Consider the following 20,189-nt stretch of genomic DNA (forward strand, 5'->3'; position numbering starts at 1 on the left):
GTCCTGTAGGCAAATTGGTGGGGGTCCAGAGTGGGAGGCAGACCGGCCCTGATGTGCTGACAGACCAGTCTCTCAAAGCACTTCATCACTACAGGCGTAAGTGCAACAGGCCTGTAGTCATTTGGGCTGGCCACAGCTGTCTTCTTGGCGATGGGGATGATGGTGGAGGTTTTGAGGCAGGGCGGGACGGTGTTTGATGACAAGGAAAGGTTGAAGATTTTAGTGAAGACTCCGGTCAGTTCATCAGCACATGCTCTGAGAACCTTTCCATGTATTCCATCAGGACCTGCCGCCTTCCTGGGATTCACTGACCTTAGAACACACCTCACTTGGTGCTCCCTAAGTGTTAGTGTGCCAGTGCTGGGGGCGGGTGGAAGTGGTGTGGCAGCTGAGGGCTTGGTCGTCTCAAAGCGGGCGAAGAAACGGTTTAGATCCTCAGCCAGTGAGGCATCAGTCCTAGATGTTGCCTGGTTATTGCTTCTGTAGTTGGTAATGTGATTGATCCCCTGCCACATTTTTCTGGGGTCGTTGTCAGCAAAGTGATCTTCAATCCTCCTCCTATAGGCAGCCTTAGCTTTCCTGATGCCTCTACTCAGGTCTGCCCTGGCCGCCCTATACGCACCCCTGTCCCCTGACTTGAAGGCAGTGTTGCGGCTTTTTAGGAGGGATTGCACTTCGCTATTCATCCAGGGTTTTTGATTTGGAAACACCCTGACCCTTTTGTTGACGGTGACATTGTCAACACAGTTCCTGATGTACGAGAGTACAGTGTCCGTGTACTCCTGGAGGTTGTGGCTGGAGAATAAATCCCATACAGTTGTTGAGAAGCAGTCCTGCAGTTGAGAAAGGGCTCCTTCAGGCCAGGTTTTTATTGTCTTTGTCTGGGGCTTTGTTTTTCTCAGCAGGGGGGTGTAGGTGGGGGTGAGGGACATGCAGAGGTGGTCAGATCCAGCCAGGTGGGGGAGGGGTGTCGCTCTGAAAGCATGCCTGATGTTTGAATAGACATGGTCCAAAGTGTGTTCTCCTCTCGTAGCAAAGTCCACGAACTGGACAAATTTAGGAAGCACAGTCTTTAGGCACGCTTTGTTAAAGTCGCCGGCGACAATAAAAACCCCATCAGGGTGGGCAAGCTGTTGTTTGTTTATGGTGTTGAGCAAGAGGCTGAGAGCCGTGCTAACGTTAGCATCCGGCGGTATATAAACAGCTATCACAATAACTACTGTAAACTCCCTCGGGATGTAAAAAGGTCTGCACGAGACTGCCAGAACCTCCAAATCAGGAGAACAGTGTGTGTGAATGATCCTGCTGTTACAACACCACTCGTTATGCACGTAAACACATAGCCCCCCTCCTCTGCTTTTACCTGAGTTGCTGTTTCTGTCATGCCGGTGTAGCGTGCGGCCTGCTAACTCGACTGCAGCGTCGGGAATCAGCGGGTGAAGCCACGTCTCCGTAATAAGAATAATGCTGCAGTTACGTGCAAAGCTTGTGTTGGCTATCTGTAGCTCCAGTTCGTCAAGTTTGTGGGTGATGGATCTGGCGTTCGATAGGAAAAGGCTCGGAAGTGCTGGCCGGTGTGGATGTTTGCGTAGCCTAGCGTCTGAGCCCGACCGGCATCCCCTCTTCTGCTTTCTTTCCCTCCGTCGCCTTCTACGCTTGCTGGGCGGGCAGACCATCCACGGTGACCCTGGCGGTCTCGCTATCTCCACCAGGATGTTGTGTGTTCGCTGATAGTCGCCAGAAACAGACAAACTATATTTAAAACCTAGATCAATTAGGTTCTGGCAACTGTAAGAGATGGCGGCGTTGCAAACATTCAAAAATATCCACATTAAAAGTAAAAACCAGCACCAAACTGGAGAGCTAAGAGCCGCTGCACCCGTGCGCGCCGCCATCTTGTTGCAGTCGGAACGGTGAGGCTCGCCACCGACACACCTTCCGCTCGCGCCCCGTCGGCGTCCGCGTCTTCACCACGGTCTGGCCGCACGGCGTGGCGCACGGAGACGACGGAGGCCATAGACTTTGGCGAGGAAGAGCGGCAGCAGGTGTTACAGGCTTATCGGGAGGATGAGCTCCGGTGGAAGCCCTGGCTCATCCCGGAGGAGGACCTCTCACCTGCTGCACAGCCTACCAGCCGCTCGCCGTCTCCAATCCGCTTAGACTTCACTTCACCTGCCTCATTTCTGGCAAGGATGTGGGCGGAAGACGGGGAGATCGCCACTACGCCACCCTCTGCATTGGTGCCATCAGCGCCCATCGCGCCAGCTACCAGAAGGGGGCGGCGCCGGCGCCGCCGTTGCACCGCATTGACTCCGGTGAGTGACTGCGTTTTCGTGCCTCACGTCCCTTCTATGAAGCAGAGTGAGACGAGCATTGATTTGCCGAGGCCGGAGACTATAACGGAATTGGGCTCCAGAGCTGAAAGACCTGTGTGTGACTGCTTTGAAGGAGCACACAACGAAACCATAGACCATATTCCTGACTCTGTAGGATCCAGGATTTTTTCTAGCGTTGCTCTCACAGTCGCGCCACATGAAGCCCAGGTTCACGAGACAGCGAAAGGGGACCACACGTCGGCTGTACAGGCTGCTTCTCAGCCTGCTAGGAATGGCGTGAGCTTTCTCTCCGCCTCAGACTGCCTTCTGCTTCAGCCGTCTCTTCCAGCTGGAGGGCCCGAGGAGCCCGTTCAGCCTCATGCCTCGTCAGCTGGAGGGCCCGAGGAGCCCGTTCAGCTTCCTTCCACGTCAGCTGTACAGGCTGCTTCTCAGCCTGCTAGGAATGGCGTGAGCTTTCTCTCCGCCTCAGACTGCCTTCTGCTTCAGCCGTCTCTTCCAGCTGGAGGGCCCGAGGAGCCCGTTCAGCCTCATGCCTCGTCAGCTGGAGGGCCCGAGGAGCCCGTTCAGCTTCCTTCCACGTCAGCTGTACAGGCTGCTTCTCAGCCTGCTAGGAATGGCGTGAGCTTTCTCTCTGCCTCAGACTGCCTTCTGCTTCAGCCGTCTCTTCCAGCCGGAGGGTCCGAGGAGCCTGTACAGCCTCAAGCCATGTCAGCTGGAGGGCCCGAGGAGCCCGTTCAGCCTCAAGCCATGTCAGCTGGAGGGCCCGAGGAGCCCATCCAGCCTCACGCCACGTCGGCTGGAGGGCCCGAGGAGCCCATCCGGCCTCACGCCACGTCGGCTGGAGGGCCCGAGGAGCCCATCCGGCCTCACGCCACGTCGGCTGGAGGGCCCGAGGAGCCCATCCTGCCTCACGCCACGTCGGCTGGAGGGCCCGAGGAGCCCATCCGGCCTCAAGCCACGTCGGCTGGAGGGTCCGAGGGGCCCGTTCAGCAACCTTCCATGTCAGCTGGAGGGCCCGAGGAGCCCATTCGGCCTCAAGCCACATCGGCTGGAGGGCCCGAGGAGCCCATCCGGCCGCCTGTCTCCGCTGGAGGGTCCGAGGGGCCCGTCCGGCCGCCTGTCTCCGCTGGAGGGTCCGAGGGGCCCGTTCAGCAACCTTCCATGTCAGCTGGAGAGCCCGAGGAGCCCGTCCGGCCTCACGCCTCGTCAGCTGGAGGGCCCGAGGAACCCGTCTAGCAGCCTTCCTCGTCAGCTGGTAGTTCAGGAGAACCACACCAGCCTCATGCCTCGTCAGCTAGAGGGCCCGAGGAGCCCGTCCAGCCTCATGCCACGTCTGCTGGGGGGCCCGAGCCGCCCATCCAGCCATCTTCTGCTTCTGCTACGCCTGGTCCGGCCTCTGCTTCTGCCTGTGCTCCACCTGGTCCAGCTTCATCAGAGTCTTCATCCTCGCCTAGTCCAGCTTCTGCCTGTGCTTCGCCTGGTCCGGCTTCGGCTTCTGCTCCTGCTTCGCCTGGTCCGGCTTCGGCTCCTGCTTCGCCTGCTTCGCCTGGCCCAGCCTCGGCTCCTGCTTCGCCTGGCCCAGCCTCAGCGCCTGCTTCGCCGTCGCCTGGTCCAACCTCTGCGTCAGCTCCTGCTTCGCCATCGCCTGGTCCAACCTCTGCGTCAGCTCCTGCTTCGCCGTCGCCTGGTCCGGCTCCGTTGCCTGTGGCTGCCACGCCACCGCCTGGTCCGGCTCCGTTGCCTGTGGCTGCCACGCCACCGCCTGGTCCGGCTCCGTCGCCTGTGGGTGGCACGCCGCCGTCTGGTCCTGCCTCGACTGGTCCTGTGCCCACCGGGCCTCGGCCAGTGCGCCTGACACTGGAGAGCCACCGCTGCTTTCCGCGCGGTCGGCCCCCTGAGCTGCTTCGCCGTCCCCTTCGCCACCGCCGTTGCCTTCCGCACGGCTGGCCTCCTGACCGGCTCTGTCACCTGTGGCGCCCGCCTGGTCGCCCCCCTGACCGTGTGACCCTTGAACTCTTGTGCCTTTGGGGTTCGGGTCGGCCTCCTGAACTGCACCGCCACTGCCTCCCGCATGGACGGCCTCCTGATGGGAGATGGCGTGGCCTGTTGGGTTGCCAACCCCCGGGTCGGCCGCCTGAACTCATAAACTGTGGGCTGGTGTGTTGCCGCCCTCCGGGCCAGCCCCCTGAGCTATGTTTGGACTGTTGTCACGTGCTCCAGTGTTTTTTGTTGGCTGTTTTTTCTTTCTTGTTCTGGTCCCTCCGTCCTGGTCCCCCGCCGCCCGCCCGGGCTTGGTGGTCTGTTTCTTTTGGTTTAGGGCTGTCTGGAGCCAGCCCTTGGTGGGGGGGTGGTGTCATGGTCCTGGGTCGTGTGACCCAGTGTGTTATGCTTAGCCTATTTTGATGTTTATTATTTGTTTAGGTTCTCTAAGCTAGTCCAGCCGTTTGTATATATCACCCCTGCATTACGTCTCCCTTGCCCTTCGTGTGTTTATCTCTGTGTGTCTTGTACTGTCAAGTTCATGCTGTCAGTTATGTCACCTCCCCCTGTACTACGTCTCCCCGGTTCATGTCTCATGTTTCCTGTTTTACTTTGAAGGCCTGCATTCACTGTCAGTGTATTCAGTTTTACTCCTCCTGTCCTGTCGTTAAGTTCATGTGTGTCAGCTGCGTTCCCATGTGTGGTCACTTCCCCTGATCATCCCTCATGTGTATTTAGTCTCTGTGTTTCATACAGTCTGCGTCGCGTCATCTGTGTTCCCACCCTCCGTGTTTCCATGCCTGGTCTGTTGTCTTCCAAGCCATAGCCTCACCATCGTTTGTTCCCAGTTTAGGTTTCTGTTTAGCCACGTTATTCCTGCTGTATTTGTACACCTTGTTTTCAGCCATATTAAAGGCTCGCCTTCTGTTAAAGCTCACTCCCGTCTGCTCACTCGTGTACGCACCTGGGTCCATTACACGCATTCTCCACTCGGTCCGTCACAGCGGACCATGACATATTGTCTCTTGTCCAGCCCTTTATGACCACAGTGTGCCCATCTTTTGTGTCATGTGAAGCTATGTGGCAGGCAGGATTGGACCCAAAATGCAGGACTCAAACAGGGATATATAACTTACAACGGCAGCTTTCTTTCTGGGGAAACTTCTCCATAAACGTGACTCACATGAAATAAACAAGCCAAAAACCTTGAGAAGAACTAAGAAAAGAACACTAGAAACGTGGAACTGGAATTAACACCAAAACCAGAAACACAGGGAGACTTAAAACACATGAGGAGGTATGACGCAACAAAGGGCAAAGGAAAGCACAGGGCTTAACCCTTTAAGACCTACCATAGAACCAAGTCCACCAGAGCTTATATTATTTTTTTACATGTTGTAGTGCCATTTTTGGGAGCATTTCAAGTTGCTATACATCAATGCAACCATTACAGCCCAAATTTTAATAATATCTCTGCATTAAGTGCATAGTAATTACATAAATTGCAAAAAAATGCAATAAACTACAAAAATATTGAAAATCGTTTTTGTTTTTTTAACATATATTTCTAGTTAGAGACATTTAAGAGGCTTATCCCTCAAAACTGTAAATACAAAAAGGTTGCACAAAATAGTTTCCCACCACAGGAAATTTATTTTGAGTGTTTTCATAGTTTTATTTTTGAAATACACCAATTTTTATATACTGCAGGAAAAACGAAAATAAATATTTTAGTGCAAATTTGCAAAAAAGCAGCATATGCATCAAAATAAAATATTTCCAGCAGTGCAATATGAGTTCTAAGTATCCCAGAAACGACACAGAAAGTCATAAAGTCAAAGATAACTTTTAAAAACACCATGGTTAAAAAAAACTACATTTCCGTGAAAATGACGTCACTTCCGGTTTCGGGCAGGTAATGGCAAACATGGGAAAGTTCACGCTGACGTCTATTCCAACATAGGATGTGTTATGAACAGCTGATCGGATTGGCAAAGCGAGTTTCTGGAATATTATGTTTTTGTTGCTGCAAGCACTTTTTATGCAGTTTTTGCAAAGCTATATGTGGAAGGAAACTGTGACCGAGGGCAAGCTGATGGCATAAGATGTAAGTACAACTTCTCCGGTTTCATATGCAAAAAAAATTATTGTGTTAGCTTACGTGGTTGCAGTTCTACCGGGATTTAAAAATAGTAACGCAAAACAGAGCGTGCCCGCTCCAACCGGTTTTAAAGGGTTAAATATACAGAGGAGTAATGAGGGAATGGAAACAGGAGGGAGACAGCGGGTGTTAATTAGACATAACGAGACAAGGGGAAGCAAAACTAGACTCACTGCACGCAGGACTGGGACTATCAAAATAAAACGGGAAACAAGAGACAATGCAAAAAGAGGCAGACTTGACACTGAAAGACAGACTAAAAGAATATGACACATGGAACACAAGGAAGACAGAACAACAAATAACATCAAGAGAACAAAACCATGAATAACCAATAATCAAGAAGTAGAACTTAAACACAAAACACTGGGTAACACCCAGCACCATAACATTTTGATGCCTGTTATCAGTATGGTACTATAGCTTACACTTGGTTTTAGTATGTTTCAATGACAGAACAGATGGTCCTAATAAATTCGACTGCAAACCTATACATACTGGTGTTGTGCAAATGCAGAGGAACAAATTCAAAATGCTACCCACTCACTGGCAAGCATAGACATCGACAGCATCGTGTAGATGTCAGTGTCCATCTTTGTCAGTTAATTTACGGGCTCTGTTATCTGCCTCTCCCAGCACCAGCTATAAAAGCCCCACACTTTCACTTGACTTTAATGCCCCTAATGCCGTTTAATCACTCAACTATTCATCACAGTATGTCCTAAATTACTATCAGCTTCATTTGGCGTTGCATCATCCCGGCCTGTGCCCATTACCGCGAGTGCAAAATGAGGAGAGATAATATGTTTTGTTCAAAGGCAGATGAGAAGCATCCTTGAGTTGGTTGCTGAATATGTTGTCATTTTGCTTCTGTGTGATCAATACGATTACGAGTTGATGGCACACTGAGGATTTGACCTGTTTTTGGTTTTTTTTTGTTTTTCACACATATACACACACAGGACACATGATGGATTGAACTCAAGAAACACGACGAGTGCAGTGGAAATGTGGAGCTTTGACAAAAAAGCCAAGCCAAGCTGAAGAAATTAGTTGTTTTCCCTCTCTCTCTGTTTAGCTTTGTGATATTTTCAGAGAAGTGGATGAAAAAAAGGGGGAGAGGTGAAGATGCAGAGGTGGACAGGGAGAGATAAAAGAGTTGTGACTTGGCACTAATTCCAGTCCAGAGAACTCCGGAGGCGGCTGGGGATTCACATTTCACTGACCAGCATCCATCGGCCCTGACGGGGTGAAGCCAATCAGCGCTTACGCAGAGGAAAATCACTGGACGGTCGCAGCGGGATCCTGTTCTCCGCTGAGACGAAGTTTGGACTCCCACAGCGAGCTGAGCTCAGCCATGCCCCAGTGACCCACTACAGGCTGCTGAGTTTTTAATTCACAACAACTCTATTACTCTCAAGTGTGTGTGCACATGTGTGCGTGTGTTGTTGCTCTTTTTTGAAGAGGCTGTTCTGTCTTCCTGTCAGTTAAAATTGAGGAAAAAAGAAGGAATTCACACATTTGAATGGCTACTTGATTTTTATCAGTTTATTGTTGAAAGAATGTGAAAAAAACATAAAACCATAAAGGATATACATGTATATTTCATGTTTGTAAATGCTTTAAGAACACATGTCAAATTCATCATATCACTTTATGTCTTCCATAAATTATGACCTGCTGTGGTAGCTGTGGTGCGTGCTGATCCGACCACAAAGGTAAACCTTAACAACATACCCAAGATGGAAAAGTTGATGCAAAAATTGGGGAATTTCAACCCTGAGTGGGTGACTGAGTCGTCTATGTTTTTACCGAGCGTAAAGGGAGGCCTGTTTATCCATTTTTCCATGACATGATTTCTGTCTTCAAAGAACATAATTTGTGCTGTCATTTTGATGTTTGAATTCGCACAGAGAGAGATGGGGGGAGCAGAGGCTTCAGAAAGTTGCTGAACTGAAAAGAGGCATAAAACTCAAGTAAAATGTGGTTCTCTGGCTCCAAAGTGATGGAGCTGTAAAGGCAGTTTTCATTCTAGAGGCAGCTGTGTGATACAGGTACAGCAAACTGCGTGATCAAAGATATTTAACTTTTCCAAATTTTGGTGAAATTGGATTGTGAAACAAGCAAAGTAAGACTTTTTCATTTATTTACAAGGACAAAATGAAACATTCACTACTTTGTCTTTTATACAAGACATATTCTAATGTCCCATACTATCAGTATCTGACATAATTTAAGCTGTCAAACAATGAGTTTGCCATATGGTAGCGATCTATCCAATCTATCGGATAGATCCATCTATCATAATGTGAGAGATGGGCTATGGCGTGTACAGGTCACCAGTCTATCACAGGGCTAAGCTGTTTTTGACCTTGAAGAAGTCCGAGGTCCAAAGTTACGTAACATTTCAACACTTTCTCATCCCAACGCATAACATACCGACGACTGTGACAAATCGTTGGTATGTTACGCGTTGGGAGGCATGAGAGTCTATACACATGAATCTACACGTGTTTTACGTCTGACATGAAAATCAACCTAACAAAGCATTATGTACATTAAATCTGTTCACTTTCAGATACTGACTCACTTTGGAAAACAGTATGTGATAGAGATAAGTTTATGGTTAAGGTTAGGGTTATATGGGCTCAAATTGTGGTCATAAATATCTTGTAAATCAGGATTTGTATATGTAAAAAGAATTTGTGTGTGCGTAAAAAAGATTTGTGTGTGGATTTAGCCAAAAAATACATGTGAAACAAAGTTACAAGTACGAATTTTGACCTTATTTTTCTTCCTTTCATCTGATTGGTCAATGTCATGTCAATCACAAATTTAACTATCCAATCAGAGAACAGATGGGTTTGGCTGTCGGAGGGGCACTTTTTTAAACTGCAGGTCCTTGAAGGGTAATACAGTTTGAAGCTGGAGGATCTCTATATAAATATCCGATAGAAGCTAGGTCACGTAACTTTCAGCAGTTGTTGAAAGGATAAAGTTGTGTTATATCAGTGGTTAGAAATACCATTATTACTTTAGGATTAGTTTAACACAAAGTCAGGGCTGACCTGGGACCATGGCTGTGAGTCACAGTGGGCAGCATAAAGGTCCTTTCACATCGGACGCAGGATGTACTGCTAATGCTAACTAAAAGCAAAGGATCCAGAATTTGTTGTGCTGGCTGCTGAGCTCTGTGGGTTTTTGCAGCATAGGCAGCAGTCCACACACAAATCTTTTTTACACACACACAAATTATTTTTACACATACAAATCTTTTTTACACACACACAAATTATTGTAGTACAAATCAGTACAAAACTGATTTACAGGTACAAAATATTTATGACCACAATTAGGGTTAGGGCTGGAATAGACGGCTGGAGCCTCTGCTCTAATTGTGTCCTGACGCCACTAGGCTTTCTGTTGGATTCAACTGACAACCCAAAGCATTTCATAAGGACCTGGAAGGGTACCTTTCGCTTTACTATTAGAGATGGCACAATACCACTTTTTTATGTCCAGTACCGATACCGAATCATAAATTTGGATATCTGCCAATACCGTGCATCCCGTATAATGTATAATAGATTTTTTTTTATATCTTGCTGCATTTTGTAGGAGTTGATACTCAAGTTTTAAAAAACAAAATACTAAAGCTATTCTGTTATACCTGTATGCAAAAAATACACTGCACCCAAAATATTTCATTTCATATTTCTTCAACGGAATTACACACTGCACAGATGGTACCTTCCCAAAGGAAAAACTACTATAGCTTACTAGTTTATATATTAGACTTAATAGTTAGTATATACAGTAATGGACTTATATGCATTTTACATCAGATGAAAACTTTGGTTGTAATAATCAGATAATTATTTATCAAAAGCTAGACATGAGAATAAGAAAGAAAAGTATTTCTTTGTGCCCCCCTTTCTCCTGTTAATTTCTCTGTTTGCACTGTTCATATATTTATATTATTTACTGTATGTATTGGTTAAAAAAGACTTTGTTGTAAAAAAAAAAACTTAATCTAGAAATTAGAATTGTTGTGCCTTAATTTGTTTTTACATACATTCTATTTGAAATAACTAAAATTTGTATATTTATTTATTTTTGTTTGTCTGATAGCATTCATTTAAAAAAATAAATCGGACATTACAACCAGTTACTCACTACTTGAGTAGTTTTTTCACAAACTACTTTTTTACTCTTACTTGAGTAACTTTTTGGCCGACTACTTTTCACTTTTACTTGAGTAATAATATTTTAAAGTAATGCTACTCTCACTTGAGTACAATTTTTGGATACTCAACCCATCTCTGCTTGATTGCTTGTGGTCATAGCAACATAACAAGGACTGATTTATTTCCACTAGCTTTCTGGTGAAGCATTCCTGTTATCTGGGCTAACTGAAAACTTCCTTTTTTTCTTCTGGCCACTGCTTCCTGTCTAGGAGAGTGCAAGATCTATTCAGGTTACTACATTTTAAATCAACATCAGTGGAAGTTCAGGGTACTTGGATGGTGACCCTTAAGCAACATGCCATTTGGAGCTCGTACCATTCGAATTACCTCCAGCATATTCTCACTCTTGTCTTGTCATATTGTCATATTTGAATCAAAGCAGCACCTCCTCAGTATTGTTTTCTCAGGCACAGGTGTAACTCTTTAGCTTTAACTAGGACAAAGCACAGGTAACAGGCAGTACAGTCACAGTAGTTTTAGGAGAAAAATGATAGATTCTGTTCAAATGCACCCTTCATCAAAATAAACTTTAAAAAATATGTTATATGCTAGATTTCTTCTGTCTCTCTGATTACCATAATTAAGCATCATTAATGAGTTTTCTCATTGGGCCTATTTCAGAAATGAATTACTCCTTTGGATGTTGGATTGCCTACATGCTTAAAATGATACTAAATGCAAATCGAGTCCATTACAATGTGAAGCTGATCGCTGGGAGAGCTGTCATTTAGAGCTTCCATAAAAAGGTTCCAAAAATGAGTGAGACTACCATGCACAACTGGTTACGCCCAAAAAGTAATATATTACACATTACTTTTTTTTTTTTTTTAAGTAATGCAGTATCTCATTGAATTACTTGACGAAGAAATCCCTTCGGTACTCATTGACAGTGTTGGCTGTAACACGTTGCAAAGTAAAGCGTTTACACAGTTTCAATAACAGTAATTTACCGTATTACTGTACATTAAATTCAGTAATAAGATTACAGTTACAATTATATAGTTTCTTGCATTACAAATGTGCTTACTGGATTATTCACACAGTAATGTTATTTCAATAACGCGTTACTTTGTTACCATTACAAAGTATAACTGTGTTTACAGCCTGAAACAAAAAGAGTTTTGAGGCCACTGGATATTTGGATATTTTACCCCTTTAAAACAAATGTACAATAAGATTTTCTTTTAATATTTCACATATTTTTGTTAAGTCATAAAGTTAGGGCTATGAAAATCTTCACCCTATTCTGACACATGGAGTTTTAGACGACTGCTATATGCTAGGACTTGCCTCTGCAAATTAGCATCACTAGACTTTCTGAGTAAGCAATAATTAACATAATTAATTAGTAATGCACAATCTGTGGCTGGTAAGCGAGCTTACTACCAAGTTAGAACTTAACCCTTTTGTTGTAATATAGCCCCTAAAAAGAAACATGGCAATGGCTAAAATGTTAATATTAAGATTTCAAAAAGTGAAGTTCAAAGTAAAACCAATGGCTCTATGTAGCCTATGCTTACATCCAGATTTATTTTTTTTACTTTTTAACTCGTTCACTGCCATTGACGTCTATAGCCGTCAATGGCAGTGAATGAGTCAATGGGTTTAACTCATTCACTGCCAATGGCTGGCAGTGAATGAGTTAAATAAACTTTTAAAAAAATGATTAAGGACGAATACCATGATGCTGACATTTAAAATAAACAAGTGGCTGTTTTGCAACTGCAGGCCAAGAGAAAGGTACTACATTTTTCAGGTTAGGGTTACTTTTTCTTTTTTAAGTGAGAGCTGTTTTAGAAATGCTGATTACTGTGTGCCCTGTTATTGTGCTGATATTTTTCAATATTTTGTAAAAGAAGTCTTTCAAGGATACAGCCACATAATACCAGCAAAGACCCGAGAATGCACTCGTGTTCAGAGCAAAAGCCTATTAAGAAGATCTCAGGATAAAGCCCTCTCTGAGGACAACTTTGGCTCAAAGGGTGTTCTGGCTTTCGTGTTGTATCAGGGATATTTCTTTTATACAACACACAGGATGCAAGGGAAATTAAAAGCATTACACAGGCAGCTTCTCTGCAGTGGCTAGCTGTTAAATACAAGGTCCATTTATTTCTCTGTATAGGTATGCTTCGTTTAGCACTCGAGTACATTGCAGAACATGTATACTCCTGCTCTTCCTCTTAACGACTGCTTTTACACATTCCATGATTAAAGCTAACCACTGCAGATCCATAGCTTTACAACACCCCTCCTCTGACTATCAAATTGAGAAAATTTCAAGATCCACAAATTATTTATTAATGCATACTTGATCCTACTGCTTTTTCTGTTTAATTTATTTATTTCATGTTGTTGTTGTTTTTTTATCATGTAATGTGCTATTTTTTTTTTTACAATATAAGGTTTTTATATTCTTGTATTTATTTCATCTCTTTATTATTACACATTTTTATATTGAGCTACTGATTTATGTATTTATCTTTTATGTTACATGTTCTATTTATGCACAGATTTTTTAAATTAAGTATGCTAAAAACTCACTGGCACATTGCTAGTAACAAGTTTGACCCAATGGACATGTTGACCATTCAGAAATGCTCTTCTGCATACCTTGGTTGTAACACGTGAATATTTGAGGTACTGTTGTCTTCATATCTGCTTGAAAGCAGTCTCTCCATTCTCCTCAAACACTAACAAGGCACTTTCACCGAGAGAACTGTGTCTCACTAACTATCTACTCTGTTGTCAGACGACCATTCTCTGTAAACCCTAGAGATGGTTGTGTGGGAAAACTCCAATAGATCAGTCGTTTATGAAACACTTCGATCAATCAGTCTGGCACCAATGACCGCATTATATTCAAAGACACTTAAATCAACCTGTTCTGATGCTTGGACCTGAACTTCAACATGCCTACACACCACTGTTCATGTGCCATGTGACAGGCTGCTTAGATGTTTGCTAGAACAAGCAGTTGAACAGGTGTCCCCAAACAAGTGACCAGTGGGTGGATAATTAAATTCTGTTTTTTCCTGTCTTCATCCACTCACCACCAACCGGTCGCAGCATATGGCCAGCCCTCTCTGAGGTTGGATCTGCTGGAGGTTTCTTCCTTTTAAAAGGGAGTTTTTCCTTCCCACTGCTGCCAAAACTCTTGCTCATAGGGGTCATATGGTTACTGAGGTTTTCTCTGTTTTCAATGTATTATTGTAGGGTCATTACCGTACAATCTAAAGCACTTTGAGGCAACTGTTGTTGTGATTTGGTGCTGTATAAATACATTTTTTTTTTAAAAAAGTATCTGATGTGTTCGGGCTTAGCAACCAGTTAACAAATTATACCACAATTAGGGACATCAAATTCATTTTCTCATACAGCTTATTTCCTCTTTCTAGCAGTATAAAGAATTTTAACTACACATTTCATTTTAACATAAGAAAAAGAACAAAAAACAAAAACAAAAACTGGGATGTATTTAACAGTATACTAAAAATATTGGGGTGACACACCAAAACAGAATTTCTAGTTTTATTATGCTCTTGTTAGATTTAGGTTACTAGAAGAAAAAAAAGAATTATATGCACCATTAATTTCAAATTAAAATTGATATCATGTAAAATAGGCACATATGAAAAACAAATAATATTTATAATTTTGAAATCCATAATAATCTGTTTTTAAAAAAAAAACATTGCTTTACTGATTCTTATGATTATTACATTATTACCAACTTACAACAATCTTGTCAGAGGGGGCCACTAGGGGGCAGCAAACTTGGGGGCGTGGCCAGTGCCACAATTTTTTTTTTTTCCAGACTTTACATTTAGGGTGTCTCATCTCTTCTTTCACCACAGAGATTTTTCTCACTCCTTTTTCTTCCTACTTTGGTTTAATTTAGTTTGTAACAAAAGCATTTTTTAGTTTTTTTTGTTGACTTGTTTTAAGTAGTGTCACTTGATTGATGCATTTTGTACTCATGTCGCCCCTTCAGTGTTATCAAGAATCTCTGATTTAACTGCTGAATCACCCTGAAGGGGCTTCTGTTAGAATAATGATCAGTTTGCCATACATTAGCTTCTATTATGCTAATTACAACATGTAGGTGGGTGGATACTTGTAAAGGAACAGCGCTGTACAGTCCAGAACAGGATTCTCATGAGATGTTTAACACAAAGTTACAATTATTAAGATTTCACTTTATGTTTTTTGTTTCCTCTGATATACATTAAATGCATTCAGTGCATTTAAAACTCTTGTTCTATTGCATTTTTAAGTGCCAGTCTCATGCTTGATTATAATTACTTACAAGAAATTATTTATAACATCCATCTCAATAGAGTGATCGCTTTTCACAGAGTGAAAAGTAGAGCTGTCAGAGCGGACTTCCTCAGTTACCTCACGCTGCTCTGGCCCTTCATCAATGAAACCTATGGTATCAAAAGACGTCAGGTTTGACTGCTAAAAGATGTTCTCCAAAGTCCTGGTAACTAGGGTATGGTAGGCCCGAGACCCAAAATCACAACACAAAGAAAAAACAACAACAACAATTCAGAAGCCATTCTAGGATGTTTCTGTGGATTGTAGTGTCTAAAGTCTGTGTGCCCCCACTTAGGATCAATATGAATTTGTTTTTCATTGTTGGCTTCAATCAATTGTATTGTTATGCGCGTCTGAATACAGTGAAACAATCCAAAGACTGAGCACCCAAGTAAGCCTGCTTGCCGCTGTGAACTTACTTCTCTTCTTTGCTTCCTCTTAGCTTGTTGAACACCACCGGGGCTGCAGCTGAAAGAATAAGGCTCAGATTGCTCATGCACATCTAATCAATGTAGCCAGTTCATTTATTGGAATACACAATTGTAATTATAAGTCAGGACTTCACACATCTTAATGATAGAGCTGTGATACTGATTAGTTTATTAACTGACACAGTCAGTGTTTTGGTCAGCTTTCCTTATATTTTATTTATAATTTATTTTTATTCTCTAATACTGTAGTTTTGTCTTTCAATAAAAATATACTAATGCTACTAGTCCTGTCAGCATTTGCAAACACTTCCTCATTCATATAAATACACTCATAGATAGGGAAATGGTTGTTTTCCTCCAACTCAATCCATTCAAAACTGTGTGCTCCGGACAGATTAGTATCCCAGATAGTGAAAGCCCTTGGTCCTCTTTCTGTTTATGTTAAATCCTCTATCAGGAATTTAGGTGTCACTTTTGACTCAACTCTCACATTGGATGGGCATGTGAAACCTCTGGTTCGCTCTTGTTTTTATCATTTAAGAAATGTGGCTAAGTTAAGCCCTATTTTATCTCACCCTGAACTGGAGATTGCTATACATGCATTTATTTCCTCATGCTTGGACTATTGTAACTCTTTGTTTATGTGTCTAAGCAAAGGTCCTCTGGATCATCTGCAGGTTGTGCAAAACGCTGCAGCTAGGCTGTTGACAAAATCCTCCAAGTATTCACATGTGACACCATTGCTATTTCAGCTACACTGGCTTCCTGTTGAATTTAGAGTACATTTTAAGATCCTGGTCTTGACATTTAGAGCCTTGCATGGACTGACACCTCCCTACATCTCCGATCTGCTACAGCCCTTTGTCCCTAGCAGGTCCCTAAGGTCATCTGATCAGGGCTTACTTGCTATAAAACAGACTAAGATGAGAACTAAGGGTGACAGAGCTTTTGCCACTGTGGCCCCGAGACCGTGGAACTCTCTCCCTCATACATTAAGAGCTGTGGACTCGGTAGTTATTTTTAAAAAACAACTCAAAACTCACCTTTTTAAAACTGTTTTTGGTTAAATTTCTGCCTGTTTTATATTGTCTGATAGCCACCATCAACATCAGCCTGACTGGTGATAATATGTAAGGTTAGAGAAGCAGGGTAAGGAAAAGATATCTGGGGTATGTTGAAGTCCTTTTGTAGCACAGGTCCCAGAATACAAGCCATCCATAAACGTTGGGTTACCGGGGCGCTGGAGCGTTGGGGCGCATCTTTACTGTTATAGGGTGTGAGCGAGGCAGGGTACACCCTCGCCAGGTGTTATTTCATTACAGAAACACAGGGATACAGCCAACCACCACACAGTCTCACATCCATACATACAACCAATTTAGAATCAACAACTGACCTGATATGAATGTCTTTGGATTGTGAAAAGATGCCAGAGGAAATCCATGGAATTAGGACACAGCAACATTGAAAGCACAACATATACAAGGAAGAATTGTAAATGCTGGCTTTGCATTTCATGGGTGGAGTTTGCATGTTGTTTATTTGGGTTATTCTGAATGGCTGTCTGCCTCTCTGTGGTAGCACAGCAACAGACTGGATAAGCTCCACCCCCAATCCCAATTGGATAAGTGGAAGAAAATGGATAAATGGACAACATTTAGAAACTTGGAGACTTGGATTCTACTAAAGTCAAAAGCCAAAAATGTCGTCTCTTAGTTTTAGTCAATTAAAATCTGCTGCACAAATAAATAGTCTGACACACATCAAAACGTACTTAATGGTCCTTCTCTCCAAACACTAATACCTGATTTAGACTTCTGCAAGAAATCTACAGCATAACCAGAAACTCATTTTAACCTTCCATGCCATTCACTCATTGCAGGCTTGGTCGACCCAACATGTAGTTAGATTTTTCAGTTACTGGCCATCATCTGGGGTTGGAAATTACCAATAGCTATAAACTCTACAGGCAGCCCATCAGTTTAACGCTCTATATTGGAGCTATATTTAACTGAATTGTGCCTTTTAAAAAGGGAACTTCAGAGGGTTATATATTAAAAGAGTTCATCTGCTGAAATACAGGTTGGCTTTTACTGTGAAGAAGGCAGAGGAAAATAACATAGCTATGGATTATACAATGACAAAAAAGGCTTACTGTAGACTAACCTCTTTGTCAAAACAGTGGGCATGTGTTTGGCTGAGCCGTAATATGTTGCATTAGGTGCTTCTCTGTACTGTTCGTGACAAATTAGGCGCTCTTGTTTCCTCCCCATTTCAGTTGCATTAACACACCAAGCAGAAGTGTTAGCAAATCAACCGGGACAAGAAGTGTCAAACACTGGCCCTAGCTGGCATTTGGTTTGGTCACAGCTTGGTAACCTTAGTAATAGTTCCAAAGACTATCTTTCAAAATGACTGTGCGAGTCCTGCCGGCTCCTTGGAGTACAAAGTAGAAAATCAACTTAATGAACTGTGAGTTCAGCAACACCATTTTGCATCCCAAATTGAATTTATCCGCTTTCACTTTCAGAGAAAACCTAAACATCCTCTGCTGTGGGAGTCCACAGTGAAAGTGTAATAGGTAGACTTAAAACAACTTTGTACAGTGCAGTCTTTTAAAATGTAGTCCATTGGGCTTGAATACAAAAAGGCTGCATCTGTTTTATAATTGAGAATATTTTACACCGCCAGTCAACTGCTCCAGGTAAGCATATTGTGACTGAGCAGGTTCAGATGAAGTACTTTCATCATTTAGTCTGTTTGTAAACCAATACATTTTTTATATTGGAAGACAGAAATTAAAGGAGAAAAATATGCATATCTGACTCTATTGACAGCGGCAGAACAGACCCTTTGGATTCAAAATAATAGGAGGTTGCTTCCATTTAGTCTGCTGCACTCCACTGAAGGCCAAATAACAGACTGCTTATGCGTTTAGTTGTCTGAAAAGTAGCTATTTTCTCATTACTGCTCATCAACCTTTCAGCTTCAGCTCTTCATATGTTTTATTGAATCTGATCAGACCCTCCATTATGAAAAAGCCATTGATCCATGTCCTGGTCTTTCTCCAAACCCATTTTTCCCCCTCACAGTTGAACTTTGTTCTTGTGATTTTCATGCCAGTCAAAAAGATGCAGTAACTAAATGAAGAAAACTGGAATAAAATGAGGCTCATCTCTACTGAGACCCAAACTGCTGTCTAATTGAATAGCAGAATACTTTCATAGCAGCAATTTTAAACTCACCAACTTGATGAATTCAAGCTTATTCATAGGACATAGGGAAACAAAAAGAGTGTCCACACCTGTCTTTCTTGGCTTCTGCCGCAACACAAACAGCTGTGATGGGCCACGTGGCCTCCAAATACAGCATGAGGAATGACAGCTTTCGTGTCTGATGATGCTAATATCGGGCAGTGGACAAATGTGTTTGTGTGCAGATGGGGCAGACGATGGAGATAAAGCCATAACTCACCATATCAATGGATGACACAGGGCCGATGCTGTTGATATAGATGCCCACATCTATGACTGTTGGTTTCTCTGCAAAAGCCAGAAGGAATAAAAGTGAGCACATATTGTAGATGAATGTAACATTTGTCAAGTTTTTTCATCCTGAAGTGTAAACCTGCAACATAGTCAGACCCCAGAATCAAATATATAGTCAAGTTGCAAACAACAGTCGTCATCATTCACTTCATCGTTCACCTAGAAGAGAAAGACTAACACCCTTAAAGTCAGAACAGCTCCACAGTGTTTCCTGGAGCAGCTCTGGTTACCATGGCAATTAATAGCATTTCCAGGCGGTACATAGGATCTTGGGTTATTTTGCTTGGCAACAACATTTGAAACGATTGCACAAAGCAAAAACTGGTTGCGTGTGTGTTTGGTGGTTGTAGAAATGGTTTATATGAGGTTTAGGTGAGATTCAGAGGTTTCTATGGATACGACTTCAAGTTACAGCCTATTACGGAATCTCGCCCCTTGTGCCCCCTCCCCTCCCGATACCGGGGTTGCTGGGGCTCAAATCTCCAAAACAGTTGGCAGTCAAGGCGCTTTACATTCTATGGTAAACTCTACAATAATAGAGGAAAAATCCCAACAATGAGGAAGTGCTTGGCAACAGTGAGAAGGAAAAGCTCCCTTTTAACCTCAAGAAACATCTGGCAGAACCAGGCTCAGGGAGGGGCAGCCATCTGCCGTGACCGGTTGGAGTGATGGGGGTAAGACAGGACAAAAGATGCATTGTAGAATGATTAAAAAAAACCAAAAAAACAGAAGACAATCTCTGATTGTTTGACAGCAGAGCCATTGCGATGACTAATGGTAGACCAGGACTGCCTCATCTGACCCAGAAGTGTCTTGAGGATACTCCAAGAGAAACTGTAAAGGATTGCTGGGGAATAGGATGTTTCTTCAACCAGGATGCAACTTTGAATAAGCAGAAGTAAAATACATGGATGGATGGTTCATGTTAGTGAACAAATGTTAAATTAAAAATTAATCTTGTGTTTCATTCAATATTCTCTATGGATTTTCGTCTTAACTCCATACGTGGTGACCTGGTTTCAACATAAAGTGAATTTTAAAAAAAATTTATTTTCCATGGGGCTTCCACTGCTATCCGCTTTTTCTAACTTGATATAACTGGGAATTTATGGGCCCAAATGCTGCTTCTATTCTCATGAACAAAGAAGGACCAAAGCACCAGTGGGAGC

At 43.3% G+C, this 20,189-nt stretch overlaps 1 protein-coding gene and 1 long non-coding RNA gene across 3 annotated transcripts in view; one reads left to right on the top strand and one right to left on the bottom strand.

The window, feature by feature from the left end:
- Positions 1-20,189, bottom strand: part of LOC101487169 (gamma-aminobutyric acid receptor subunit gamma-3) — a 198,703-nt gene that overhangs the window by 95,233 nt on the left and 83,281 nt on the right. For both annotated transcript variants that reach the window (XM_004552591.3, XM_076880182.1), the window contains exon 3: positions 18,947-19,014. In XM_004552591.3, coding sequence (XP_004552648.1) covers positions 18,947-19,014 — 68 coding nt within the window. The remainder of the gene's footprint in view (positions 1-18,946; positions 19,015-20,189) is intronic.
- The window catches only part of LOC143414990 (uncharacterized), an 81,254-nt gene that overhangs the window by 58,809 nt on the left and 2,256 nt on the right, over positions 1-20,189 (top strand). The gene's annotated exons all lie outside the window — the stretch shown is intronic.

This window comes from Maylandia zebra, linkage group LG23, assembly GCF_041146795.1.
Source record: "Maylandia zebra isolate NMK-2024a linkage group LG23, Mzebra_GT3a, whole genome shotgun sequence".
NCBI classification, from domain to species: Eukaryota; Metazoa; Chordata; class Actinopteri; order Cichliformes; family Cichlidae; genus Maylandia; species Maylandia zebra.